Below are 14,057 nucleotides of genomic sequence, written 5' to 3' on the forward strand. Positions count from 1 at the left end.
GATGAGCACTGCAACCCCAGAGTCATCCACGACTTTACAATATGTGATTACGGTGGTGAGAGTTTTATATGCACAAAGATAGAAAGACTCATCGTTACCAACCATGGAGGAATGGTTACTGAAATTATTAGGCTTAGCAGAGATGGCAAGAATGGCATGTTTAATCAGAGAAAAGTCATTGTCAACATTTACTAAAGTTTGGAAACCTCTCATAGACTTTTTGCGTGAAAAAGAAAAAGAAATAATGGCATTTGGGTTTGAAGGTTGAAGATAATGTTGGTTTATAGAAAGTAGTCTTGCTGGGTGTTATATTGGAGTGGATGCGATGAATAATGTTCATATACAGCTGACAGACAAAGAATCTTTAGTTTCTTTCTTTCTTTCTCTCTTTAAATCCTTCTTCTATCTCTATCTCTTTCTCTCTCCTCCCTTCTTTTTTCTTTCTTTTCCTCAGGATCTATGTTTTATCTACATTAATGTTTTAGTCTGGACAAAAAAGATATTTGATAATAATCTTTGTAAATAATAATTTTTACAAAATCTAATAAAAGTTATTTTAAAAAGTAAAGAACAGTGGTACCTCGGTTAAGTACTTAATTCGTTCCGGAGGTCCATTCTTAACCTGAAACTGTTCTTAACCTGAGGTACCACTTTAGCTAATGGGGCCTCCCGCTGCTGCTGCGCCACCGGAGCACGATTTCTGTTCTCATCCTGAAGCAAAGTTCTTAACCTGAAGCACTATTTCTGGGTTAGTGGAGCGTGTAACCTGAAGCGTATGTAACCTGAGGTACCACTGTAAGTGTGTTAGGTGCCCTTCACGCTGAAGCCTAGAGAACACTTGACAAACAAGAGCTCCTTTCCACACAAGATTTCTGTGATTCCCCTAAAGATCCGTGGAGGACATGTGTATGGCCAGCTCTGTCCCACCCCTGTCCCCACCCTGTAAGTATAGGGACATCTCTCTCAGGACAACACTCCTTCACAGTTCCAGTGTGTGCACCCAACTTTTCTCCAAAATGTGAAGGCAAAATAGTGCGGACGAATAAAACCGCTGTCCGCCTTACCTCATCTGATCCAGAGCGGAAGATGAGCAAGTCGAAGGGGATAGCAGCCACCATGTCGATGAGAAACCAGCCTTTGAAGTAGTGGATGGCGATCTTTGCTGGGTGGCTTACTACCTCGTCGTTGATATTGACATAAGTGGTGCGGAAGTTGATGATGATGTCAACGATAAACATGATGTCTACAATGAGGTCAATGATGTAGAGTGGGTCGCATGAGTAGCCGCAGTCCGAGCGATTCTCCTCCTGCTCTTCGTTCAGCAGGAAGGCGGCAGAGTAGGGTGTGAAAACGGCCGTGTAGATGACCAGCAGGAGGATCAGCCAGTCCCACACGGCCTTGAAGGGGCTGTAGTGCAGGATGGTCCATCGGTGGATGCGGGGTGCCTGCAGCTTGTACTCAGGGAGGACATCGGCTCCCAGGGACAGGACCTGCCAGGAAAAACAGACATCACAGAATTGTAGAATTGGGAGGGACCCCAAGGGTCATCGATTCCAACCTCCTGCAATGCAGGAATCTCAGCTAAGGCATCTAGGGACAGGTGGCCATCCAGCTTCTGCTTAAGAACCTCCAAGGAAGGAGAGTCCACAACCTCCTGAGGGAGACTGTTCCACGGCTGAATGCTCATCAGTGAGTGATGTGAACTATAGATGGCAGCTGTGAGGATCCATATAAAACAGGCACATTTGCGCCGTAGTACAGTTTCTGTCCTGGCGTGCTCTGGTCCATGGGGTCACGAAGAGTCGGACACGACTAAACGACTAAACAACAACAACAGTTTCTGTGTCCTGCACTGGGTGTGTGAGTATGTTCCAGTCTTTGGAATCTAACATACACTTGTAGATCAAGAGCAAATACTGGGAAACAGCAACGAAGTATGTGTCTGTGTGTAGAAAAGGGCCATAAGAATGTCTGTGAGGGCCATAAGAATGGACTGCTTCTTCACCATTTTTTTAAAATAAAAAAAAATCTTTTTTTCCATTCTAACATTTAGAAGAAGAGAAGAAGAGTTTGGATTTGATATCCCGCTTTATCACTACCCGAAGGAGTCTCAAAGCAGCTAACATTCTCCTTTCCCTTCCTCCCCCACAACAAACACTCTGTGGGGTGAGTGGGGCTGAGAGACTTCAAAGAAGTGTGACTGGCCCAAGGGCACCCAGCAGAATCCCCACAGTGGGGTGAGCTCCCTTGCTCTGTCCCAGCTCCTGCCAACCTAGCAGTACAAAAGAATGCCAGTGAGAGTAAATAAATAGGTACCGCTGCAGCGGGAATGCGCTCTGGTTTCTGTCACGGTGTCCTGTTGCACTAGAAGCGGTTTAGTCATGCTGGCCACATGACCTAGAAAGCTTTCTGTGGACAAACGCCGTCTCCCTCGGCCTGAAAGCCTGAAAGCAACCCCATAGTCGCCTTTGACGTGACTTAACCATCCAGGGGTCCTTTACCTTTTTCTTTTTACCTATTAGAAGAACAGCCACCCAGAAATGTATTTTTGCCCCCTTGGCCTGTGCCTTTGGTGGGGGTCAACCTAGCCAACCCCTGGGTATGTTCCTGCAGCCATCCACCCCAAGCCAGATTAGTAGATCCATCTTTTGGTCCCAGTACCACAGCTGCTTCCATAACCACATGGCGGTTGTGATCTGACCTACTTTCTTCTAGTAGCAAACTCAAAGGCACAAAGACGTCATTAGTCACAAAAACTAACACAGCGACACCAACAGTCACCCCTGCAGCTTCCCCAGCAACTTTCTGCCATGTACCAGTCCTCAGGACCTTTGCCGGCTATGACCCCAAATATCACTGCTCAGGAAATTCACCTGAATGGAACTAGGGAAGCCAGTTTGCACCCTCTCGATGGATGGCTCTGTTAGTTTCTCTTTTTCCCAATCTCCGGTTCAGTTTGCTACTTTTCTACATCAGTTTGCAATTAAAAACAACAAGAACTCCTCATGAAAATCCACCAACATTTGAGTTTCCCCTAATATACACAGTTTTATACACAAATTTGCCACGTATGCACATGTCTGCAAACCATTTCCCCTAAGAACATGCACTTTTGTATGTTCATATTTTATGAACAAAATATGCACTTTTTTGTACGTGGTTGGAGAACTGGGTACCGAATTTTGGAAAAGGGTGAATATTGAAAGACAGGTGCATTTTGGTTCCATCTTGTTTCAGGAAGTGGGATTTAGTTAGCCTCTTCCTTTTTCCCACCCCCTGCACAGGCACACACCCAAGTATCTGTGTGAAGGGAATAAACCATTTGCAAGGAAAAGAGATGGGAGTCCTGGAGAACAAAGTGGGAAAGGATAGTCATGGGTAGGCAAACTAAGGCCCGGGGGCCGGATCCAGCCCAATTGCCTTCTAAATCCAGCCCACGGACAGTCCAGGATTCAGCGTTTTTTACATGAGTAGAATGCGCCCTTTTATTTACAATGCATCTCTGGGTTATTTGTGGGGCATAGGAATTCATTCATTCCCCCCCAAATATAGTCCAGCCCCCCAAAAGGTCTGAGGGACAGTGGACTGGCCCCCTGCTGGAAAAGTTTGCTGAATAAAACTTGAATAAAACATTGGTGGGGCCCAGGTAAACCCTGCCCCACATAATCAATCACAAGATGAAGCACACACACAACATTTGAATGGCAATTCCCACCAACTTTTGGTGGTGGCCCCCTCAAATATTTTATGGTGCCGAAGGGACCTTGGCCCCTAGGAGCTGGCTCCAGTGATCACATTGGTAGCTCACTAGGGAAGACCAACCCAATCTGGTTTAAAATCTGACTCCTGGAAGATGGGAATTTTCTCTCTGGATGTAACTGACAAATTGACATGCTTTTGTTTTATTTGTTTTGATTTGTTTGTGTTTACTGTTTTACTGTGGGAAAACCAATAAAATACATTTTTTTAAAGTCCTCTCTGGAAAGCAAAACCTCCCCTAGATGGAAAAAGAGAATGATAATCAGAAGTTGAACCCAGATCTCTCTCCCGTGACAAGCACCCTGACCATATACAGCCTCAAGAGCCTACAGTTAAGATAGCAGGCAGAAGAAAAACACACCATGGGTTATTTGTGGCCTAGCCACCAATACGAACTCTTCTGTACCATCTAACCACACGCGCAGAACCAAAGCTTAGCAATGTGGAACAACAAAGACGCAGCAGCAAAAAGGTAGCCATGGTCTCTCATGAGACAAAGTTGAGGGGAAGCATGAAAACACGCCTGAGAATTTGTAGGTCTGTAGCCTGGACCAATAGCCAGGTGATTGACTCAGGCATGCCTCAAAATGGCTTCCATTTTACCACATCTCCTTGACAGGCGTTTGATGGATTGCAAGTCCATTTGCCCCTCCTTAGGTAGGTGGCTTTGCAGGTGGGCCTGGGGCCTTCACTGTGAACTGGTCTATTGCAGACCAGATCATCCTCCTGCCGCCAAATCAATCAATGGTGGCATGAATTTGGGGGCGCTGGCCTGGGCACAGGAACAACTGACCAATAATGGGATAAATCCCTGGCCTGTGGGGCCTTTCGCCCTCTGTCTTCCCGTGCCAGTTCTTCCACCCACCCTCTCGCAGATTAGGGTTTTTTTGTGTGGATGGTACGACCTTGCTAGGGACAAAGTCAGTCGCCTGTTTTAGGGGCCGAGAAAAAAGCACACCAAGAACTCAGGCCAATGTAAGTTTCAATAGTGGGAGTGGTCCCTACTCGCAAATCAATAGTCAATAGTAACAAAAAGTAATCCATTCAAAAGTATGTATTCTGACAAGGATTACAAACTCAAATAGAGATCACAAACTCAAACTCATAAAGATATGTATAACACAATAATTCATTACAGAATTAGAGATAAGAGTTTATGAGTAGAGATAAGTTCATGTAGTCCACAGTCAGATTCGACGTGGAGGTCTTTGTTCCAGTCACTGAGCAGAAGTCAGAAGTCAATTATGGATTACAAACCAGGACAGGGCCCTGTTTCGATGTATTCGATGGTGTGCTTTTTTCTTGGTATATTTAATAACAATAACTCCAACTTATTTAACATTTGTTTTAGGGGCCGGGCAGGAATTTTCCCCATCTGGCAAATTGGCACCGCCATTTGGGTTTTCGCCTACCTCAAAGCAATCATCACAACTTTGTAAGGCGGATAGGCACTGGGTAAGCCTAGTCTTGGTTGGAGGGGAGATTGAAGCCTCCGCCTGCCCCTCCACGGTTAAAGGTATACTGTTGAAAGGATCCAGGAGAAGTGGATCCTGTCCGATGCCCAGATGGTGGCTAAGGGAGGCAATGGGTTTTTCTACAAGTGCCAATGGAAAGTTCCTTTCCAGGACTAATAAATCACTGGGGTGGGGTGGGGTAGAATTTCATTGGGACCACGACAGGAAGAGGAAGTATTCAATCCTCTCACCATGAACTGTGGTCCTGATCCTGATCATCTTCTCTTGTACTGCAAAAATCTAGACTTCTCAAATACAATCATGCACTTAACTTCACATCTAATAGTTTCACACTCACTGTATTTATACTAGCAAGGACATTTTCTGTCAAAAAAGCATGTTCAAAAGTTGCAGAACACAGAACTTCTCCAGGTATTTGGTGCAATCTGGGGGTTTGCCAAGCCTAGGAATAAAGAGGGCGCGAACTTTGTTTGCCAACTCTTGAAAGCATATTTATTCACCTAGGCCACTGAGAGTTATTGACACCTGGCCTTGAGGACTGTTCTGCTTACTGACTTCATGGCTGCATTTTAATCTGCCCTTCTTGTAATTTGTTTTTATTGGTTCTGCATTGTGTTTATTGATGGTCTTTTAAGGCGGCAAGCTGCCTTGGAATCGGTACAGAAGGCAGTTTATAAATGTTGAAAAATCAATAACGTAACTGAATGCTCCTTTTGCAGCACAGCCATTGGCTCTCATATTTCTCCTGCATCCCTTTCAAGTGAAATAAACTGATGGATGCTTGAAGACACCCAAGAGTGAGGTTAAGGAGCAAACTAACTTTGTGAAAACTTTCCGTTTTCTTATCCAGGAAGTTCAAAGTGCTTGCTTGGGTGGAGGATGTCTCCCACATAGGCTCTTGTCACATCTGCTGCTGTGTCAGTCATTCTGGGGCTGTACCACTGAGGGCACTCATACGCAGGTGCCACATGGTGGGAGCCAGTGAGCTTATGATGGGGACACACAGCCCCAGCACACTCAACCTCCATCACTGAGCAGTCCAAAGTCATGCCAGGCACAGACAGAGCTAATACACAGCCATCACTTCCGCAGCTTTTCCAGCCCTGGGGTTTCTGAACTGGAGCTGCTGCAGGCACATCCCCGCCTGACTACTATCAGCTCCCTTACCTCCAGATGTCTCCTTGAGAGAAGGGCCTTACTCCCGAGGAAACCATTAAACTGGATGGGTCCTTGCCTGTAATTGGGTACATCTCCAGATGGGCCTGGTTTCCATCTAACACATGACCTGTCCCTCGGGCTGGGCACCCATTAAGCCTCAAAGTCAGAGGCAGAATTCACCTTGGGTGTGAACAGCCCCTCCTTGTTGCAGTCTTGTTGCAGGACCCTTGTCCCGATGTGTAGCCTGACCCAGGCTTGATGTAAGACATGCTCCTCCTGGCCCTATTCTGGTGAGGAATCCCTTGGCTGAGGTCGGCAGAGGACTTTGTACACACATCCACACAGTGACATAGCATGGATTGCCAATGCCCGGGGCCGTGTGAAGTGGGGTGGGTGGGAGGGAGGGAGGGAGGAAAACAGTTGGAGTATGCCTAACGGCGTCTGCGTCACCCAGGAGATCACAGCCACAGAGATGAAAATAAGAGTTGTTCCATTGTTTGGATAGGTTACTTTCTGGTTCACATGGAGGAGCTGTATTAAGGCAGCACTGGGTGTTGAAATTCTGCATCTCTAACAATTTTGCACCCAGGGCAACCACCCTTTTGCCCCTCCCCAAGCTACACCACTGCCTCCACATCCTATACAGCTGCCACTACCTATCGGGTACCTTGCCTTGCAAGTCCACCTCTGCTCTGACAAGCGGGGGTGTCAAGACAGAAAACTCCAATCAAGTAAAAGATGTGTTACTCACTTTAATAACTTAAATGTGTTTTTATGGTGTATGTACCCATGTAAGTAATTATGCAGGTTCTTACTTTACCGTAAGCCTATAATATCTGCATCAACGCTCTATATAGTGTTATAAGTTTGTGGGCGCTGAACCCCTCAGTTACCTGGATCCAGTAAGTGTTTAAAGCTAACCAAGCCAGGCTAGCTTCCTGAACCCCTGGATCCAGCAAGTGTTAATATATAAGCCAGGCTAGCTTCCTGTTGAGGCAATTGCCTGGGTGATGGGCCATTCAAAGAACAAAAGGAAAGAGGGCTCTGTGCTCAGTTAGTGGGCAGGGCAAAAGCTGGGGTTTAGAGCAGAGTTTGCAGTTATGAGAGCTAGAAACTGGAGGGAAAAAGCAGCAAGCTGGAAAGGCAGAGATCAAGCCATGCCTGACTTCTGCTTGAATCCAAGGCTGTGGCTATGAGAGAAACAAGACAATTGGGGGAGGGGTTGATGCTGCAAACCCCTCCATCATAGGCTCAGGTTGTGTGTGTGTAAAGGTAAAGGGACCCCTGACCATTAGGTCCAGTTGTGGCTGACTCTGGGGTTGCGGCGCTCATCTCGCTTTATTGGCCGAGGGAGCCGGTGTGTGTAAATAAACCATATATCATAAAGACACCACAGTCTCTGCTGTGCCTCATTTCCAAAAGGAAACATGAACCCTGGGTAAGTGCCTGGAACCCGGGACTCTTGCACCATTCGAAGACTGAGGCAGCATGCAACAATATTTTATAAGCCGCTGTTAGATTTCTACTGAACCGTCCTCAAATAATGTGCTAAGTGTAATATTAATCAATGGCAAATGGCATGAGCAGGGAGTTAATGCGCAGCTCAGAACAGAACATGCTGCTCGGAAGCAACAGGTAATGTTAGCTTAATCCCAAAGTGCAATATTCCAACATTTCAAAATGAAGTTGGCCAAGGATGTCCAGCCTGATCCCTGCAAAGTGTGATCTCAGTGTGGAAGATCATGGGTTTTACAGGACACTCTGCTGACAGCCTATGGTCATCATAACAAAGTGTGTGACAGAAGGAGGCTTCAGCAGCAGACCTCCTGATAGCTGAATAATAGAATTGCAGAGCTGGAGGGGACCATGAGGGTCATCTAGTCCAACCGCCTGTGATGCAGGAATCCTTTGGACCCACGATCCTCTGATTACAATCTCAAGCTCTACCGACTGAGCTATCCACCGGGAAAGAGTATAAGAGAAGCAGGGTCTGGTATGTTTTCAAATTGGGTGGGTTCATGCAATTGATCCAATTTGAAACCATACCAGACCCTGCTTCTCTTATACTCTTTCCCTGTGGATAGCTCAGCATGAACCATGTCCTACTGCACTGTGGGCAGCATGAGCAAGCAAGGGATCAACTGATCAAATCCTTACTAGCAAATTTGCCGGGAAAATCTGAAGCCTCCCATATTAAATACCTTCTGGAGGATAGGTCAAATGATATTACACTGACCGTGGCAAAGTTTCTTTCGGAGGTCGCAAGAAACAAAGACCATCATGCTCTATCTAGACCAGAGGTCGGCAACCTAAGCCCCATGGGTCACAAGTGGCCCATGGAGGTTGTTTAGCCGGCCCATAGACCCCCGGTGCCCACTTGGGGACCCCCTCTGCCCGCTCAATCGGCTCCCGTGCGCCGCGCTAAACTGGCACAGAGCAGAGTGGGGACCGCCTTCTGCGACACTGGCCAGCTTCCCATTGGCTGCAGGAAGCTCCTTCAGCCAATAGGAAGCTGCACACACCTCCTCCGTGCCAGAAGCAGCGCCGGAAATAGTGTTTGCGCATGCATGCTCAAACATTCCAGCCCACCGCGGCATCTGCGGGACCGTGAACCGGCCCAAGCCACAAAAACTTTGCCAACCCCCGCTCTAGACATAACCAAATGAATACCTCAGTCTCTTTCGCCTGTTGCTTGGTTGTTTTAACTGTATCTTGTTTTGAAACGGTTTTGTGGGTCTATGGACCGCAATAAAGATACTTGATTTGATTTGAATTGAATTGGATGGGGGACTTGCATTGAGATTCTGGCATTGCAGGGGGTTGGATGAGATGACCCCCCAGGGTCCCTTCCAACTCTATAATTCTATGGGTATTTAAGAACCCAAACAGAAGACAGGATGTTTTCTCAGGGGAACTCTGCATCCAACCAGGAACATCACAATGCATCTGATGTCACAGCACCACTCCTCCTCCTCCCTTTCAGAGGACCAAACAGTTCTGGAACAAGGCTTCCTTGTGAGCCAATGCCTACTTGCACGCAGGGCCAGCTCAAAGACATTTTGCTGCCGAAGGTGGACAAGACGGTGCCGCTCCAATTCCTTGTACAAAAACCAACGGGACTAACAGCTGAATTTTAAGAAGTGGCGATGAACCAGCGCCTTTTACTGCATCTAGGAGCAACAGGCTAGCTAAGGAGATGCAAGGCATGTGCATTGCTAACCTCCCAAATCTCGCTGCTGCTCCATGTTTCCCAGCACCTGCTGCCTGAGGCAACGGCCCCCCTCTGCCTAATGGGAGGGCTGGTGCTTCTTGTAAGCAAGGCAGGGAATGGACAGGCCTTGACTCTCATACAAAAGTGCCAGGGACTGGCAGGGCTCGGCGGAGTGGGTGGAAGAGGTAGCAGTTTATGGGGTTTTGTGCCTTCTGTGAGCCAGGAACCGGATCTGGAGGATGGGGAGGGGTCTGAGCAGTTGGAGAGAGGGGAGGGAGAACAGGGTGCACTAGGAGGAAGAGATGGCACCTGGAGGAGGGGGCAGTAGAATCCCCTTCATCCCCACCCCCATTGTCCCCCAGGACCAAAAGGGACTTGAAGAGGCAGGAACAGCGCAACTTCTGTGTTGAAGGAGTAGCAGCTTGTGTGCATGTCAGGGACTGGACTGAGGAGGAATGGTGGGAGCCGCCCCGCCTTGTCCTGAACCTTCGAACAGTATTGATTTAGAACAGTGGTTTGCAGAGGGGCACAGTCCAGAGGGGGAAAGCTGGGAAATACTGGCTGACGAGCAGCTAGAAAAGGAAACACCAGGAGAGAGACAGCTGGCAGATTCAGTGTCCTTGGAAAGCATTCCTGACCCCCTTCGCCTAAGACTAGACGGGCTTTGAGAGTGATAGAACAGAGAGCGCAGCGGCAACAAACTCAGAATACCCGATGTAGGAGTGACATAGATTAATGGGGACGGAGGGGGTAAACCTTTACTGGGAGCAACGCCATTTCTAGAGAGATATGCATTCCTTAGTTTCTTTAACAATCACAGCGAGAGACAAACTGGTATGAACACTCCTTTCGTTTTATCTGCTTATTTACTGCCACCGGGGGAGAGATCCGATTCCCAGAAGCCCGACACTGCACTTGTGCTGTTGGAAGAAGGTACTTAAGTTTTGGGTGGAGGCGTGGCCACCCGTTGCTCCAACAGTCCAGCTCGGCACATAAGCCCAGGAAGGACTTAGCAAAGGGTGGGTCTTCTTTTGACACCACAACATGTCTGTCAGTATAGATTTATCATTCCTGTTAGAATCCCAGCCAGCAAACCAGACTTAAGTCTCCCATGTGAAAACAAACCTTTCATCTAAGGGCTCATTCACCGTTGTTTTTGCTCTGCCGCATCCCTCTGGGGAAAACCTGGGGTTCAGCGCTGAATTGGAACAAACAGCAATCCGTTTTTCCGCGGATGGCTATTTGTTCCAATTTAGAAATAATCCATGTGTTTTCCAGGGGAAAGCAGTGGGCAAAGACAAAACGACTTGGACCCACGCATAGAAAGCATGGGATGAGAAGGAAACCGCTTGGATGGGCCCTCTGCCACCAGGTTCCTAAAATGTAAGCATTCTCCTTAGTTTAAGAGATTGCACCTACCTTCCTGCAACAGCGAGCAAGTTTATAAGCTCTGCCAATCGTCACAAGGCTCCAAATTCTCAAGAGCTCAAAAGTGAGTTTCACAGACCCTTTGCAAAACTCCAGTTAACCTTTAAAAGCAGACCTAATTGTAGATTCCTTTTTCGTGGCAATTGCATTATTTTTTTAAGGTGCTGGGACAGTGAGTCATGTGGTAGTCCAAGGTGCATTTGTGAAATAAAATTTGTTTTCCATTTATTTTTGTTTGATATTTTTTAAAATTAATTTTCATTTATAACAATCCAATAAAAGCCACATTAGTGCAATACCAAATTATAATACTATTAAAAAAAGCCATGTTTTCCATTTATTTTAAAGGCTTAATTTCTGGCCTCTTATTGCTCAGGAGATGGGGGGAGGGTAAACGCCAAGCCCCAAGAAATTGGTGTATAGCAAACATCATTTAACCTAGCTATCGCTGCTATTCGAGCACATATAGCAAACCTTTCTGAAATATCCCACAGGTTTGCCCATCGCGGTCTGTATCCTATAGATGTGTGCACATAGTTCCTGGGTCCAGGGAAGTACTTGGAGAAGGAACTTTCCGTAGAGGTGAGTGAGAGGAGGAAGGCAGTGTGGACCTAAATAAAGTTATTCCTGATTGGATTTACTTGAAGTGCTTGGAGTCTGATTCGAAGAAAAGCAACCTGCTCAGGAACAACACAGGAAGTTCACAAGGAACACACAACAGAGTTCTCCATCTCCAACTGTTAAAACCCCAGGCTGTTCTGACCATGAATACCGTTACAAAAGTTCTGTGCTTTCCCCTTTTATGCCAAGCGGTGGCAAGGGCCCAGGCACTCACCCAGGGTCTGTGTTCCTTTGGAGGATTAGACACAGCAGAGACTGTCATAGCTTCAGATTTATATTTATATTTATATTTATATTTATACCCTGCCCTCCCCAGCCAAGACTGGGCTCAGGGCTGCTAACAACCAATAATAAAAACAAGTTGATTAAAATACAATTTAAAAAACAAGATTAAAATACAACATTAAAACATTAGGATGCAGCCTCTTCACAGGAGGAGAAAGGAAAAAGAAAGAGGGGGAGGGAATCAGACTGATTCTAAGCCAAAGGCCAGGCGGAACAACTTAAGACGGTTACAGGCCCTGCGGAAAGAAATCAGATCCTGCAGGGCCCTGGTCTCATGAGGCAGAGCGTTCTACCAGGCCGGAGCCAGTGTTGAGAAGGCCCTGGCTCTGGTTGAGGCTAATCTAACTTCCTTAGGGACCGGGACCTCTAGGGTGTTGCTATTTATGGACCTTGAGGTCCTCCGTGGGGCATACCAGGAGAGGCGGTCCCGTAGGTACGAGGGTCCTAGGCCACAAAGGGCTTTAAAGGTCAAAAGCAGCACCTTAGATCTGACCCTGTACTCCACCAGGAGCCAGTGCAGCTGGAAAAGCACTGGGTGAATATGCTCCCATGGCAGAGACCCTATGAGGAGCCTCGCTGCTGCATTCTGCACCTGCTGAAGTTTCTGGGACAGCTTCAAGGGCAGCCCCGCGTAGAGCAAATTACAGTAGTCAAGCCTGGAGGATCACTGTGGCCAGGTCGGGGTGGGAAAGGTAATAAATATGGTTTATTCACCTATTTACACCTACAGTCTGCCTGGAGGGAGTCCAGCATCTTACAGCATGGTCATTTCAAGAGGCGGCCTGACTGGTGTCACAATGCCTCTTGTAAGAGTCTTAAGGCAGAAGTCATGAGGAGGCAGAAGACAACCAGGAGAGGCTCCTTTAGTGCTGTGCAGTTATTGAATTGGACAAAGGCTTACTGGGAAGAAGAAACATAACTATGTCTGATTCCCCATCACTGGGGGAATACCAGTTGCTACCCAGGTTTGCCTGCATGCCTAGATGAAACAGAGGCACCATGCCTTCATACAGATTTTTCTTATGGGCCAACACAGCTAACCTTTACTTTTTAATACTGCCTTCCTCTTATTTCAGAATGAAAGAACTTACATTCATGCTTGTGTACAAGAGGGATGGTCTGCTTACGATTAGTTACTCAAGAATACCAACAACCTAGAATATCCTCTATGACTACCTCTACCCCCAATCCTGACCTATTTTTGCACACATCTTACTTGTGCAAGGCCATCTTGATCTGTTGCACATGTTGGGTATTTTGATATGCTGGTTCAACACTACAACTCATGGTTGAGTGACCCCTGCAGTGGCGTAGCATGGGGGGCAGGGGGCCATGGCCCTGGGTGCAAAATTCTGAGGGGGTACAACCAGGCGCCCCCATGCAGGCCCCAGCTTCCAAGGGGAGCCCTGGCCTGGCGAAGGTGGTAGAGCAGCTCAGGCCCACAGCGAATGGGTACAGATGGAAGTAGGCAGTGTGGCTTGGCCCAGAACTCCTCTTTGCAGGAATCGGGGGGATTTGCCTGCCAAGGGCCACATCGGCCGGCCGAGCTCCCCTCTGTGTGGGCAGGCAGGCAGTGCACCATAGCCCCGCTTTGCTCTGGTGGAGGTCCTCCAGCAGCATCAGCAGCTAACCCACTGCGGGTGTCGGCAACCCACACTATGCCACTAGACCCCTGTACCTGATGAGACCCATTTTGCTCAACATATGCCACAAACCAGGGTGGTGCAGAGCACTAGGAAAAATCCTATCCTTCTCCACATGAACATGAGCCCTCCTTGCAGTAGCAACATGCTCTGATAAGAAGCCTAAGTATTACTGTATTTTTCGCTCTATAAGACGCACCAGACCACAAGATGCACCTAGTTTTTGGAGGAGGAAAACAAGGAAAAAAATATTCTGAATCTCAGAAGCCAGAACAGCAAGAGGGATCGCTGCGCAGTGAAAGCAGCAATCCCTCTTGCTGTTCCGGCTTCTGGGATAGCTGCACAGCCTGCATTCGCTCCATAAGACGCACACACATTTCCCCTTACTTTTTAGGAGGGAAAAAGTGAGTCTTATAGAGCAAAAAAAACGGTAATTTAAGAAAACACAAAAATACAGAGTGACAAAGCTTGCTGGAT

General features: G+C 47.3%; 1 protein-coding gene across 2 annotated transcripts in view; it reads right to left on the bottom strand.

Annotated features, from left to right (window-relative positions):
- KCNH6 (potassium voltage-gated channel subfamily H member 6) overlaps nucleotides 1–14,057 on the bottom strand; it is a 128,718-nt gene that overhangs the window by 23,999 nt on the left and 90,662 nt on the right. For both annotated transcript variants that reach the window (XM_053363828.1, XM_053363827.1), the window contains one exon: nucleotides 1,065–1,490. In XM_053363828.1, coding sequence (XP_053219803.1) covers nucleotides 1,065–1,490 — 426 coding nt within the window. The remainder of the gene's footprint in view (nucleotides 1–1,064; nucleotides 1,491–14,057) is intronic.

The sequence above is a fragment of the Podarcis raffonei genome, chromosome 13, assembly GCF_027172205.1.
Source record: "Podarcis raffonei isolate rPodRaf1 chromosome 13, rPodRaf1.pri, whole genome shotgun sequence".
NCBI lineage: Eukaryota > Metazoa > Chordata > Lepidosauria > Squamata > Lacertidae > Podarcis > Podarcis raffonei.